At 42.8% G+C, this 15,860-nt stretch overlaps 1 protein-coding gene across 5 annotated transcripts in view; it reads right to left on the bottom strand.

Annotated features, from left to right (window-relative positions):
- Positions 1 to 11,290: 11,290 nt before the first annotated feature.
- The window catches only part of ADAMTS12 (ADAM metallopeptidase with thrombospondin type 1 motif 12), a 351,249-nt gene continuing 346,679 nt past the window's right edge, over positions 11,291 to 15,860 (bottom strand). For all 5 annotated transcript variants that reach the window (XM_002714101.6, XM_070056623.2, XM_089312694.1 and 2 more), the window contains one exon: positions 11,291 to 15,043. In XM_002714101.6, coding sequence (XP_002714147.3) covers positions 14,865 to 15,043 — 179 coding nt within the window. In that variant the 3' untranslated portion in view covers positions 11,291 to 14,864. The remainder of the gene's footprint in view (positions 15,044 to 15,860) is intronic.

Here is a 15,860-nt window from a genome sequence, read left to right on the forward strand (position 1 = left end):
GTGAGGCCATCTAATGTGACCAGATCTTGATTACTCTGAAGCTGGAGAAAAGGGATACATGGGCCAAGGAATGCGGGCACCCTTGAGAAACTGTAATTAGCAAGAAACAAGTTCTCCCCTAAAGCCTTCAGAAGGAACACAGGCCTGAAAATACCTGGATTTTAACCTAATGAGACCTACAGACCTGTAAGATCATGAACTGGTGTTCTTTTAAGCTACAGAGTTTGTTGCAAAATTTAAGCTCAGCCCACACACAGGAAAGCCAATAGCATCTCTTCTGTTTCCTTTTGTAGCTCCATCATCTACTGTCAGTCGACTCATTGAATGGCTAGAATCCAGCAGCATCCTATGGTCTAGTCCTAGGTAGGATGTGAATTAGTTAAGACTGTGAATGACTGTGAAAATGATTCATTCCAGGATGCCTTAATTAGACCTCGGCACCCCTTCAGGCAAAGGTGATTCCATCAAATTAGATTTATTTGCTAAGATTTCCTTTGGAATTGTAAGCCCTGGCTGTGTGTCCTGGGGTCCTGCTTTGAAATGCCTCATCTGGACTGGCTGTGATCAGCTGGTAATGGAGCAGCCCAGTTGCAAAAAGAATGCAGAAAGGAATGAAAACTGGTTTTTACAAGAGGCTTGCTTGCAATCCTTTGCTAACAGCTGCAGAAAGGTGTTCAGCACAGTGACAAGGCCAGGAAATATCAATGGCAGATGCTTTCAATCATCTTACACCCTGATGTCCAGCAGAGATCATCCATTTCAAGCCAACCAAGTTTGGTACTGAACCTCCTCCCCTATCCCTTTGTCCCTAGTTGGTCCCTCAGAGATGTGTCTTGTTAAAGGTCTGGGTGATCTCAACATCCCTGTGACTGAGTCTCCTCCTTTCTCAAAAGGAAGCTACAGCCGTGCAACCTCATCTCACAAAAACCTTAAGAAAATAGCTATTGGTGGCATTAGGAAGAAAATACAGGGGGGTGCCTTATATTCAATTAAATTGATGATGGTGGTGGTTCACGACATTAGCTAAGAGACATGTTCTTGGTCACTATTGTCATATGCTTCTCAGTTTATATCAGATCTATTTCAGTAGCAACCTAGATAGAGAGCTCAGGTGTCCATAAGCTGCTCATCTGTTCATTCATTCATGAAATGATTGAGTGTGCACTGGGTGCCAGACTGCTTTTTTCTAGGGGTATGAGAGAGAACCTTGACCCCCAGTATTCATAGTGCCTACATTCTCATGTGTGTGCTCTGATAAGAAAATTAGTTAAATATGATATGTGCAATGAGAAAATAGGGAAGCAGCTGGAGCATTCTTAGGGGTGAGGGAAGGATTGCAATTTTAAGTAGGCAGTGGGGTAGACCTCACTGAGATGGAGAGACTTGAATGGAGCATGGAAGGATGTGGGTTGAGGAAGTTTTGTGTATAGCTGGTATAAGAGTCTGCCAGAAATACCTATCATGAGCTTATCAGAATTATTATTATCACTGCCTGTTCTGCTATCTTTCCACCATAGCTGGACACTATCTGGTTGGACTTCTTGGATGTGGGTCAATCTCTGTTTCTTAGATTCCCAAATCTTATATTTACTTGCTCTCTAAAGAATGTAATATTAGATAATACCATACAAAATTGTCAATATACTGAGGGTAGTATTGTGACATAGTGGGTTATGCTGCCACCTGTGATGTCAGCATCCCATATAGGCACCAGCTCATGTCCACATTACACCACTGCTGATCCAGCTCCCTGATAATGTGCCTGGAAAAGCAGCAGAAAATGGCCCAAGTGTTTGGACCCCTGCCACACATGTAGGAGACCTGGATGAAGCTCCTAGTTCCTGGCTTCAGCTTGGCCTAGCCCTGGCCATTGTGGCCATTTGGGGAGTGAATCAGCAGATTGAAGATGTCTCTCTCTAACTCTAATTTTCAAGCAAATAAATAAATCTTTAAAAACTGCCACTATGCCCATGAAAATGACTTTATATGGTTCAATCTAATATATTTGGCAGGGTCCTACACTGTAACGAAAAAATACATTTACAGTGCAAGCACCCCATGCATGACTGGGAGGAGGATTTTGATATATGTTAGTTCTCCTCCTTTCACCCTGAGAGTCATGTTGACTTTACCTCCTCCACAACACATGTGTGAGGAACTGATGGTTGAGCCCTTTCTACAAGTGGGCTGTAGTAGTCAGCTTTCCATTAATTTAACTAAAAACCAGAGTGAAGTTAGGAAGAGAGGCATATTTCTTGGCTTCCAGTTTGGAGGTTCATAGTCCAAGAACAGGTGGCCCAATAACTTCAGGCATCTTGTGAGACTGGAGGATGGCAGATGGATGACTGCATGGTGAGTCAAGACATAGACATAGGGAGCATGCTCTTCCTTCACATCCACGTGTCTCTCTTTATACAGATATGGTCATTCAATCATGGGCTCCACTCTAACAACCTAACCCAATCTAATCACTTTCCAAGACCCTGCCTTCAAATACCATTGTTCAGTTAAGTTCCATACTTAATCCATTAACATGAGACTTCAGGGGATCAAGACTTAGACATAGGACTTTGGGAGAACCCAAACTATTTTCCAAACCACAACACAGGCATTGATGCTGATCACTCTAAGTGAATGGAGTGAAGGTAGTGAGGAGTTTTGGGAAGAAGGAAGACAGGATATAAAAATTTCTCCAAGAACTAAACTAGCTTGTTGAAGCAAAGGTTCCTGTGCAATCTCCGAAAGGTTTTTGTTGGATTCTTGTCCATTCCCTAGGTAGCTGGCAGTAGGGATACTCACGGTAATGTGTTGAATACAAATCCAGGCAGGCAATCTCTGTGAAGAATTGGAGCTGACTTTTGGACTGTCTCAATTTTTCTAGCTATGGCATCCAGCAGCTGTGGGGCTAGAGCAATGGATGTCCCAGGGGCTGGTGAGAAGGGTTGCCACTGGATGTTGCATTTCCCAAGGCTTTAGTTGGTCTGGACATTCTCTTGAGGACATTACACACACACACACACACACACACACACACATTATACCAGTTCTGACCAAGTCAGGAAGAGCTTCATGTTTAAACTTTAGCCATTTACCTGAATGCAGTTGGAAATGTATATGTGTATATACCTATTTATCTCAAGACTTTAATAATTCACCACAATTTTACTTCAATATCATTTCATTTTAAAAAAAAATAGACTGGGATACTCTAGAAATAGAAGTGGGACCTCATCTTCTTTAAGATCCTCAAGAGGCCTGGGTTGATTTCCCTAGCCAGGTCAAGGAATTGAGAGAATGGAGTTCTGTACTTTTGGCTTTGTGCCAATGGTATCAGTATCACTTGAAAATTCTTCATCCTTCTCCAGACATAATGGGCCAGGTCATTGGAACTAGCATCAAAGAGCCTGCATTCTAAATCAATTCCTCATGTAACTTACGCAAACTCAAGTTTGAGAGAATAGGGCTGAGGCCTTAGATGGGTCATTAGACATTGAATTTCACTAGGAAAGGAGTATGATTAACAGTGGGAAGGGAGACTATATACACAAATGGACAATGGTCAGATCACATAACTTTGATCTACAACCTGAAGCAACCTGCTCAGGAAACCAACCTCTTTATGTACAATGAACACAGAAAGCCAGCCTGCTGTAACTCAGAGTCACAGGCAGTCAGATTGCTACCTGTAGCAACAATCCAGGAAGTAAGCAACACATTCTATAACTATTGGGCCTAAATAGCTAGGAATTTATTAATAACTGACAGGATCTATAATGTTTGCCCCCATGTTCAACTTTAGACCAACCAGAGAAAGCCAAATGTGCACCACTAACCAATCACAAGATGACCACTTTTAGTTCCCCAGGCCAGTTGAAAACTAATCGGCTCACACTTGTATCCTTGCCTTTTAAACTATGAAGCGTTCTCACTCCTCTGCCTGTTTCTGAATGCCTGCCAAAACACAATAACGGTGACTGATTTCCTTGTTATATAGCAAGTTCTAAATAACAAGCCTTTGTCTTTATTGCTAGCAACCAAAAATGAGTATGGAAGACTGAGCAAAGGTGACAGAGGTGAGGAGTGGAGGAGGGATATTAGATGGAAAGCATAAATGTGAAGGAAGCCGTCTCTTCTGTGGGAGTTTGAGTGACAGGGAAGGTATTCTGGGTCCACCTCTTTTTCTAGCTCCTTTCCTGTATATTATTTTGAGTTTCACAGCCACACTAAGAGGTTCTGAGGCCGGCCAATTATGGTCAGAGCCATTTTTCCAATGAGAAAAGAGATAACAGATGTCCTATCTCTTTGCTCCTGGTCCTAAGCTCCCTCCTAGGCATACCATTCCTGATAAACCCCAGATTTGTGTGTTTTTTTTTTTTAATAAACCCCAGTTTAGCAGATGAAAACAGCAGATAACAGACTCCCAACTGGCTCTGATGTTATTTTAATCCCCGAATCTGTACATCATATTTGATGACTTGATAAGGAGTTAGTGATTGAGTTTGGCTTCCTAGAGTGAATCGTGGCAGTTATTTGTGAAATACAAATTGCTCATTAATGATTCAGAATGACCTGTAAGCAGGATGAGAGAATTAGCTTCTTTGTCTGAGCACAGAGGGAAGGTAATTGGTGCATTTGAAGTAGGCCTTGTCCACATCATCCCTCTGCCTACTTTTCCTTCTGGGTCTTCTATGAATCATGTACCTCGCAGTGGGCAGAGCTGGTAGAGAGGAAGGGAGAGTGAGGCCCCTCGGGTACATCTGAAGTGCATGTCAGAGCTCAAGATACATTGGTTTTAATTTGTTGATCCCATTCTGGCTAGCCACAGTCACATCTGAATAACCTGTCATTCAGGGTGGACTTCTGAAACCCAGGCTTCCAGACTGGAACATGCCAATGTTCCATGCTGATGCACCCTCTACCAGTCACTCATCTATTGCATTGTCCAAGATAAGCCTGGATCCTTCATGGCCATGAGGTTCCTTGACTGCAAGAATCTCTGCTCACATTTGGAAATTGTTTAAGTTACATTGGTATGGGCAATACCGGTCCTAGGCTTGGCCAACAGGGGCCTTTGTCTAGAGCCTTACTTTTGAAGGACCAATAGGTCTGTAAGAAAGTGCTTCGGTTTTGTAACAGAGTGTACAACAGTTAACAGATTGGGATCCATCATTGGGCTCCCTGGGCTAGAGAAGGGTGCAGGCCTGAAAGTCTGTAAATACAGATGGGGGAGGTGAAAATCACAGCCTGATCCAAGGAAGCCAGAGAAAGTGTTGCTGCACTTGCTTAAAAGTGGTCACCCCACAGCACTCAAGATGAGCATCTAGGAGCCTGGACAAACCAGCTTCCCAGAAAACTGTACCCCCTCCCCAACTCTGTCCATGGGATACTGTGTTTGATGATTTTTAGAACTGTGCATATTATGAGTTAGAAAAGTGAGGTATGTAAGTGGGGAGCCTACCTGTCCAGACTCTATGAGGATCTGGGCCTGGTCAGTCCTCATTCATGGATTTGGCTATAGTCACCACCCAGCAGTCCTGGGTCAGGATCAGCAGGTTCTCAGGAGGCCTGGCGGCCCAGAGCTGGCTCACTTAGCTCCTCAGTCACAAGGGTGATCCTTGGAGAGATGGCTATAGGACACTGAATGGAAAGAGAGGCTGCATCCAGAACATACCTTGCTTCACAACTTTTCAACCTTTAGGCATTTGGAACATGGAGATTCCAATGTCTTCTTACTCTAGGCCCCATACATTCTAAAGGTATCCTGAAGTAAGCAATTTTGTGGGCCCAGAATGGGCAGGAGTACATCAACCTTCTGCATTGTGGAGAAAGAGCAGGGAACTTTAAAGAGACATGGCACATACCTTCCCTTCCTGCCTGGGCTGTATCAGGCTTGCATTAAGAGAGATAGGAGGAGGATTAAGGTTGCTGCATCCACAGCAGGAAGCACAGGGAAGCGCTGGGACATGGTTCCAGCTGAATCCTCAGTCTCATGCCATGGTGGGTAGGCAAGGCAGAAACCATATGTCTGTCCTGTCACTTCTTTGTCACTTTATTCTTCAATTCTACTTCTCAACTCTCTCTCTCTCACACACACACACGCATACACACACACACATACACACACACATGCACACTCACTACTATTTTCTCCAGCCAAAATAGACTTCTTTCTTATCCCTAGACATGTTCTGTGCATTCTCACCTCTACCTCCCTCTCTGACCCCAATCCCTTATGTTTGATGCCTCCCACTCCTTCAAATTCCAACTTCTCAATCATGGCCATCTCTCCAATGAATGAATAAAAAGAAAATGGCTTCAACAAAAGTTATTATGTTTTAAAGTATATACTGGGAACTCTGCTAGACATGCATAATCATCTCAGAACATCCTTACCAGACACTTGTTAAAGAAGACCAGGGAGAGTTGGCAATGTCATAGTGGGCTTCATGCAGGAAGTTGCATTTTTAGGGGATGAATTAACCATAGTCCAAAATACGACCTTCAGTTTAGTAGATTTAGAAACATAATTTTATATGATTGAAAGGAATTGATTTACACTATCCAAGCTCAAGGAAGATGATATGTAAACTAAAATTTCAATTTATTTTATTTTCAGGGTACTCTATCTGCCAACGGTGATAATATTGTAGAGTGGCAAATAATTGTTTCTTTTGGAAAATGCTTTTTTGTTTTTGGGAAAGCATACCATGAAAACTTCTATCTTTGCCTCCTCTAGACATGATGAGAGCTCCCAATTCTCCTACAATTTCTTCTGTAATAGGTCAGTTGTGTCAGCTGGGCCTCTGCTGGCTTCCACAGGTTGGCATGGTTAGATTCTAATCTCTGATCCCAGTTGCATGACTAGGAGAATGTCTGCAAATTTTATAACTGTTTCACAAATTCACACCATAAGTTACATAATGGTAAGCCTTTTCTCAGTTTGGAAGTGAATAAGCTAAGCACGAAAATTAATAATTTTTTCAAACATTTTGTCATTGAAACATTGGTGACTGCTATTCCTTCTTCTCAAAGAAAAGTCAGCAGAAGCCCAAACAAGGAGTATGGAGCAAACTGTATTAACAGAGAATTCAGAAGCAGATGGTCTTTCTATTCTACTCACTTACTTGTACACATGTTGATAACTTGATAGTGTGTGCTATAGAGCACACATGGATTTGATAGACATCCCTAAACCCATTCAATAAAAATATAAGTAGGCTTATGATTGTTTGGCTAAATTTTGGAATTATATGTTATTATTGGGAAAGGCATTTGGCACAGCAGCTAAGATGTGCCTTGGGACATCTGCATCCTTTATTGGTGTGCCTGGGTTCAAGTTCTGGCTCTGTTTCTGATGACAACTTTCTGACTTTGCAAACCTTGGGAAGCAGTAGGTGACAGCACAAGTGTAGATCCCTGCCATGCACATGGGAGACCCATACAGAATCGCCTGCTCCTGGCTTCAGCCTGGCTCAGCCTCAGCTGTTGTGGGTATTTTGGGAGTGAGCCAGTAGATAGATCTCTGTTGTCTTCTTCTCCCCTTCTCTTTTTATATTTATTTATTTATTTTATTTATTTATTTTTTTGACAGGCAGAGTTAGTGAGAGAGAGAAAGGTCTTCCTTTTTCCATTGGTTCAACCCCCAAGTGGCCGCTAAGGCCGGCGCATTGCGGCCAGTGCACTGCGCCGATTCGAAGCCTGGAGCCAGGTACTTCCTCCTGGTCTCTCATGCGGGTGCAGGGCCCAAGCACTTGGGCCATCCTCCACTACACTCCCAGGCCACAGCAGAGAGCTGGACTGGAAGAGGAGCAACTGGGACAGAATCCGGCGCCCCAACCAGGGCTAGAACCCCGTGTGCTGGCGCCGCAGGCGGAGGATTAGCCTAGTGAGTCATGGCGCCGGCCTCTCCCCTTCTCTTACTCCTACATTGGTTCCTTTCTCATTTACTGAGTTGTTTCCATAACTTAATGAGAACATTCTAGAGGAGAAAACGAACAAATGTATGCAAATGTTTGAATCAAGGGAAGCCTGAGTTCATACAAAACTGTGGTGAACTTTGAGAACATAAAATGAACACTACAAAGTCTGCCACATCACCAAAGCAAAGCTAGGTTACAGCAGTGATAGTCCAAGTGTGACTCCCCAGAGGAGCTGTGTCAACTTTGCCTGAGAACTTATTACAAATGCAAATTCTTATTCTTATGTAGAGGCCAATAATATCCCATAGGTCCCTATCTTGTTAACCTCAAGCCAAATCCCAGAGACAATCACTACATGGAATGTTTTCTATTGTAGATTGGTTTTGGCAATTTTCAAGTTTTATTTTTAAAAAAGAATTATGTAATGTGTTCTCTTTTGGGGTAAAGTTTCTTGCATTTATGATTTTTCCATGTTGCTACACAAATCAAGAATTCATTCCTTTTTATTACTGAGTAATGGTTCATTATATATCACAGTTTATCTTCTGTTTATAAACAGAACTATTTCCAATTTTTTTTTTTTTTTGGACAGGCAGAGTGGACAGTGAGAGAGAGACAGAGAGATAGGTCTTCCTTTTGCCGTTGGTTCACTCTCCAATGGCCGCCGCGGCTGGCGCGCTGCAGCCAGCACACCGCGCTGATCCAAAAGCAGGAGCCAGGTGCTTCTCCTGGTCTCCCATGTGGGTGCAGGACCCAAGCACTTGGGCCATCCTCCTCTGCACTCCCGGGCCACAGCAGAGAGCTGGCCTGGAAGAGGGGCAACTGGGACAGAATCCGGTGCCCCAACCGGGACTAGAACCCGGTGTGCCGGTGTCGCAGGCGGAGGATTAGCCTATTGAGCCGCGGTGCCGGCCTTATTTCCAATTTTTGACTATTTTAAACAAAGCTGTTATCACAATTCTTGTACAAATATTTTAGATAGGTATGGTGTTTTATAAGCTAATGATAATGGAACACAATATGAATACATCCTCCTTCAGCCTCTGTGGTTGTATGATGATGCATTCTGGAGAGATCACTCTAATCCAATGACTCTCAAATGTTAGTGTGTATATCCCAATGTTCTTGTTCTTGGGAATTCTAGACAGAAATTTGACATTACATTTGAGACCACTTTAAGCAATGAGGTCACAACAAAAATATCAAAAACCATGGCATATTGCATAGGGCAGCTCAGATTTTTTGCTGCTCTGCGCATGTCTGTGAAAATGTGCCTAGTATTATTGTAGGGTTACAAATAAATTTTATGGAGTAGGCAAATTTACAAACATGGAGTCTTCAAATACTGAGAACCTACTTTATTTAGAACTTGGAAATTGATACATGTGGCAGGTTTTGATCATAACTCCATTTATTTGGCACTCATTCCACTGAAAGCTGGATCTATGTCCTCTTCTCTTTAATCTGGAAAAAAATGCTTTGACCAACAGAACTCTCATGCCTTCATTCATGCCCCATATGCTGGCAGCAGCTGGAACAGTACTAGGCTAAAGCCAGGATCCAGTGACTCAATCCAGGTATTCTAGGTATGTGGCAGGAACTCCACCACTTGAATCATTCCCTACTGCCTTACAGGGTGCAAATTAACAGGAAGCTGGATGGAATAGAGCTCAGACTTGAACCTAGGCACCATGATATAGCACGTAGATATCCCAAGTGACATCTCCACTACCAGGCCAAATACCTGCCCCAAGAGCTATTTTTCTGGTGAAAAATGGACAAGGTATAGCAAGAGCAGAAGAATACCTCGTTTCTGGCAGGGAAGGGTAGGCTTCCCAAGGGAAGTAGCATTTGAACTGAATGTTGCAGGATAAGAAAGTATTACCTAGAGGTCATGGAAAGAAATTTTTTTAAAAAAATGTAAAAACATTGAATTGCAAGGCGGAGGGCGGGTGGGGAGGGAGAGAGGGAGGGAGGGAGGGAGAGAGAGGGAGATACCGAGATTTTCCATTTTCTTCTGGTTCACTCCACAAATACAACAGCTGGGGCTGAGGCTGGGCTGGGCTAGGTAGAAACCAGGAGCCAGGAACTCCATTCAGGTCTCCCGCTTGAGTGACAGGGACACAGGTACATGAGCTACCATGTGCTGTCTCACAGGGTATACATTAGCGGGGAGCTGGATCAGAAGCTGAGGCAAGACTTGAACTCAGGCACTCTGACGGGAAATGCAAGTGCCCCAAGTAGTGGCTTAAGCCACTGTACCACAACACCCACCCCTGAAAGAATACTTCAAAAAAAAAAAAATAGGGAGGGGGCTGGTGTTTTGGCATAGCAGGTAAAGCTGCTGTCTGTGACACCATCATCACATATGGATACCGGTTCAAGACCTGGCTACTCCACTTCCAATCCATCTCCCTGCTAATGTGCCTGGGAAATCAGTTGAAGATTCCCCAAGTACTTTGGTCCTTTCACCCATGCAAGAGATCTGGAAGAAGCTCCTGATTCCCAGCTTTGGTCTGGCGCAGTCCCAGCTGTTGCGGCCAGTTGGGGAGTGAACCAGTGGATAGAAGATCTCTCTTTCTGTCCCTTCCTCTCTCTGTGTAATTCTGACTTTCAAATAAATAAATAAAACATTAATAAAATAGGGAGCTGTCTCTGCTATGGCTGGGAAAGTAGCGGAAGATGGCCCAAGTCTTTGGGCCCCTGCACCAGCATGGGAGACCTGGAAAAAGCTCCTGGCTCCTGGCCTCAGATAGGCACAGCTCCGGCCATTGTGGTCAACTGGGGAGTGAAACAATGGATGGAAGACCTCTCTCTCTCTCTCTTTCTCTCTCTCCTTCTCTCTCTGTGTAACTCTTTCAAATAAATACATAAATAAATCTTTTTTTAAAAAAATAGGGAGCTGTTCCTGGCCCTTGATTAAAATCAGATTTCTTTCCGCTCCCATTCATGCATGCCATCAAACATTACAGAGATCACATATAGATATCTGTTCTTCTCTACCTCAAGATTATTTCTTATGTCACATGAGTAGATTTTGTCTCCTTAGGTACAAATTCTACCTTTGCTGGTTGGACTTTGTTGTGCATTATAAGTGAAAAGAATTGAATTTCCAAGGAAATCCAGTACTGTGGATATTTTATACATCACTTTAGATTATCATATGGTGAAATCATGCCAGTGTTTGTACATTCATGACACATGACCTAGGTTCTATCTTCCTAGGCTGTGATTCATCTAGTGGTGTATTGGTCCAGGGTGGGGTGGGAGGAAGAAATTGACAGCAGCCACCTCCAGGTTGCTAAACTCCAAGGCAACACTGGTAGGTGACAGGAATCTTGTAGCAGGAGTAAATGAATCACATGGAAACATCAATGAGTTTGGTCATTTATTGATGCCACACAAAGGCAGGCTGTGATTACAATCTGGCTTTAAGTATTGAGGTACCCACTGAAGGACCCCTTAAGGAGCTGGGAAATGGGAATGGAAAGCAGCACAGAGATGCAGATAGGGCAATGGGTTTGGTCACCTATATCATACAACCACTGAGGAGGACCACAACAGGTAGGAATGTACTTCCCACACCAAGTTATTTTTAATGACATTATTTAAAATAATCGTGTTTGAATTAGCAATATAAGCAACAAGAGTTCCATCCAGTATGTTGGTTAGACTGAGCACCGGGAAGATCATGTCATGTGGTTCTTTCCCTGGAAAGTGAATCAATGGGGACTGAGCACCAAATACACAATCCTGGAGTTTATCTTAAAGTCACAAGGGAGAAGAACTGAGAGCTGCCCTCTCTGAGGTAGCAATAGGCAACTTTCAGAGGTTGGAGGACTTTAGTCAATAAAAAGGCAACTTATGTTCAAAATAATTATATAGTCCCTCAAATTGTGTTTCAAATGCATGGTAAAGATTATCAAAAACATTATCAAAAAACATTCATTATGTGAAAAGCATCATGTTGGGATTTAGTGGACACTTGGCTGTCTCAGAATGGACGGAATTGTGCTCTTGTTTGAGTAAACCCATGACAAAACCAAGTGTTTTTATACAGGCTGGCAATTCTTCATACCATGAAATGATTTCCCGACTTAAGGAAGTATTGACTATGAAGTCTCTTGGAATAGTCTGCTTATTTAATTCTGTTTTTATGTTCAAGAATTAAGATGATCCACAACTTTTAGCGAAGAGGTAACTACCACTGGGGAAGTGTATGTAAACCAAATGCTTTAGAATCTTAATATATTTAGCACCAGACCCTGTGGTGACCCTCTCTGGTTAACTGGTGGACATCTACTCAGTGTCTCTTGCTACACTTCCTTCTTGCTCCTACAAGGTAGGAAGAAGGGAGGATCAGGATGAAGCTAACCAACAATTTTGCTTCATGTCAGCCCCTGTGAGCATTAAAGAAGTGAAGACACTGTACAGGTTCTTTGCCATCAGTGTTCTTGTTGTTCTGAACCCTCCCTAGTATAGCAAGCACCAGGAGCTGTCTGAACACTGCTGACTCATAGCTAAGTGTTGTAAAGGTACCAACCAACATGACAGATAACTCTTAGAGTCTGCAATGATGGATGCCACAAAACTCTCAACACAGCACCATCATGGAAGTGCATGTCCATGATATGTGATCAAGGACCAATTACTTGTCTCTGGAAACCTAGAAAGACCTAGAATGAAGCACCTGGCCAGACTCTCCTCACATGTCTAATGCTTCCTTCACTGCACAGGTCATAAAAGACATAGTCCATTCTGTATGTTGGGAAATCTGGCCTAGTTCAGTTTGCTGAGGTCAGTAGGAATCTGGGAATGTTCCTGAGTTTCATAAGCCTGGTAGATACAGGTCTCTGATGACATGTATTTCACCCTATGCTAGTACAGTAATAGGTTGAATTAAATAAATCTAACTTACTAAATTAATCCATTGGAAAGCCTGTACTATATACACTTCAGGGACAGTCTTTGCAAATTGCCTCATTTTTTTAGAAAAAAAATCTGATTTTCCTACACTCATAAAACTAACAATTTGTATTCTATTCTCTCAAACTGTGATTTTACCAGAGATTTTCATCAACCAATAACATTTAAAGACAGAGAAGACAAGAATGGAATTATCATCTAGAAATAAGTTCCTTGGCTTTGGGTAAACATTTCTAGTTTCCTCCTGTTTCTGGTATATCTTGAATCTTGTCCCAAGACCAGTGTTGTATATTCCACAGGTATTTATAGATTAATACATACTAATGGCTTGGAAAAAATAAAAAGCACATAATACATAATTTTAGGTTCTAAGTAATCAAACAATAGAACTGGCATTGGCCAGCAACACCATTACACATTTTAAAAGAAGATACATATGTGGAGATTCACATACTCTTATTCATTTGTATACCTATCCATAGGTTAATATTAGTTCTGCCACCATGTAGATATCAGCACCATTTTTCAATAGCACCATTCTGCTGAACAGATAGGCAGTTAAAGGGAGATATGGGATATTGTGTTCCATGATAAAGATTAAGAGTATATGCTGCCCATAACATGAAAGCCACATCCTTGACTTTGCCCACTGTCAAGAATTGGTTCTGAAGCTTTCATCCCTCTAATTGTTTACCCTCCCTTTTTGGATTCAGTCCATGTAAGGACCTCCCCTTACAAATAAGTTCACTGGGAAATTTGTGCTGAATTTGAGACCACAGCCCATTTTAACTTCTGAAAGGTGATAGGAACATCTAGAACAAGGATTGCAACATTCATTTCAGTCTTACTTTCATTTCAGTGAGTTGTGGAGTCACCTGACTCACCTGTACTCCCCAGGGTAAGAGACTTTTAAAAGTAAGTAACAGGTACACCGAGGAAGAGATCTTTAGCTCACTTTGTAGAGGTTTTTCTCTGGACTAGAAGTTTGAACTAAGTTCTGGCATTTGATCCAATTGACCTAGTTCCTGGCACTATGCTAATCTAGAGCTCCATTGTGCAACCTGGGGGTAGTAAGGGGCGCTGGCAGCCATGGATCTGATTGTAGCAGTTTCTGTGACTAAAGCCCTGCAACCAGAAGTTGTGAGATCGGTTCATGACTCAGGCAGGGATAATGCAGGCAGGAGGACATCAGACAGGAAGGCTTGAGTGCTCTTCTTCTAGGCAAGTGGGAAGAAGCTAGGACTGCATTTCCTTTCTTATGGTAGTGAGAAACTGATTTCAGTTCATTTGCTTTTTAAGAGTTTTCATAGAAACAATCCTCAAGTCAGAAATGTTTTCTATGTAGCGAACATAAATCCCTTAGGCTGCAGCTTATGCTCATTTCTTCTAAGTCTAGAGTCTCCAAGTCAGGGCAGGGTATAGATGGAATCCAACCTGAGGGGTGGACAGAGGGATGCAGTCAATGCTTTCTCTTCCTGCCCTAGTTGAATCCTGGGTGATTGACAGCATTCCCCTGCCAGAATGAATTAAAGGCATGTTCCTAGAAGACTTTTCAGGATATTTTATATAGCAGCTTCCCCAGGTATGGTGGGAACAAAAAGTATGCGTTCATCAAGATAAACAATGAAATCATCTGTTCCCTGGGTAAGAATGACTCTGTTTCCTGATTCTCTTGAGGTAGTCTGGGAAAGCCTGGTCTCTGTGTTCTTATCTTTGTGAGGGGAGAATGAGACATGATTTCACAGACCTGCCTAATCTCATACCTTCCTCAGGAGCAGCCCCAGGTAAAGCCTGATTCTCCTGGCTATTTCACTTTCCTATCAAGCAGCGGCAAGTAGACAGTTCCGGGTCTCCTGTGATCTACATTTTATGGCTAGAGGAACACAATGGCTTTTTTTGTTATGACCCAAGGTTCAACTTGAAAAACATAAAGCAAAATCTCAATGAAGTGACCCTGGGGCTAAAACATGTGGTCAGCAGGCTGCTGTGGTCCATGGTGAGGGTGGCTTCCTTCTGGACTTAGAGCATTCTGGGGTTCTTAAGTAACTGCCGCTTTCTTTGTCCTTGAGTCTGGGCGACATGTGTCTGGAGACATGTGAAGCAGCACTGTGCCTTCACGGTGGCCGCGGAACATTTCTTCATGGCCTTCAGGGTCTGGCAGAATGTGACTGACAACTTATCCTTGGTGCAGGGGACACCTGCAAGAGGAGGGAAAAAATGAGAAAAATCCCACAGATTGTCCTTTACAGGAGAATGAGCATGACTTCTATTAAGTAAGGCTTTCTGTGTCTACCAAGACTGATGGATGTTTATTGCATATCAGACACTGGCAGAAGTGTGTTAAACTGAATGATCAGTCCCAGTTCTTCAGGCACATGTGGCAGGGTTTAATATTTCCGTATTTCATACCTGTGGAGTAGGGTTTAATACTGCAGGAAGAGGAGTCTGCGCTGATGAGCTGCTGCCATCACACTAAGCACCAAGAAGAACCTGGCCCTTGCAGCCACTGGACCAAGGGGATGAGAGACACAGGGATCAGACCCAAACCTAGTCTATAGCTTGCATCCAAGGCCAACCAGAACCAGGTAGATCAGCTGAACTGTAGCTAACCTATGGATGCTGAGCAAAAAATGCATGGCAACAAGTTTTAAGCTGCTGTGTTTTGCTTTGTGGAATTGTTATGACAATAATTGAATGCTACATTTTATGTGTATCACTTCATTTAACCTTCACAGCAGTACTAGTAAGTAAAAATCTTTCCATTTCATCAGTGAGCAAAGGAAGGCCAAGAGCAGCTAAGAACATGGATACAGTTATTCAGTCAAGAAGTAACACTGCTAGACCTGAACACAGGCAGTTTTGACTACAGAGCTCTTGTTTTTATCACAGTATTCACAGTACAAAGCAATCAAGGAGCCGTCAGCTAACTCCTGCTTCCTGCACTTCACTTGGTAGAGTACAGGGCATGGATCTCAAAACTGTGGTCACTCTTCTCCAGAAGTACACAATGTGATG

The sequence above is a fragment of the Oryctolagus cuniculus genome, chromosome 14 (genome assembly GCF_051225735.1).
Source record: "Oryctolagus cuniculus isolate XC-2025 breed Fujian yellow rabbit chromosome 14, ASM5122573v1, whole genome shotgun sequence".
In the NCBI taxonomy this organism is placed as follows: Eukaryota; Metazoa; Chordata; class Mammalia; order Lagomorpha; family Leporidae; genus Oryctolagus; species Oryctolagus cuniculus.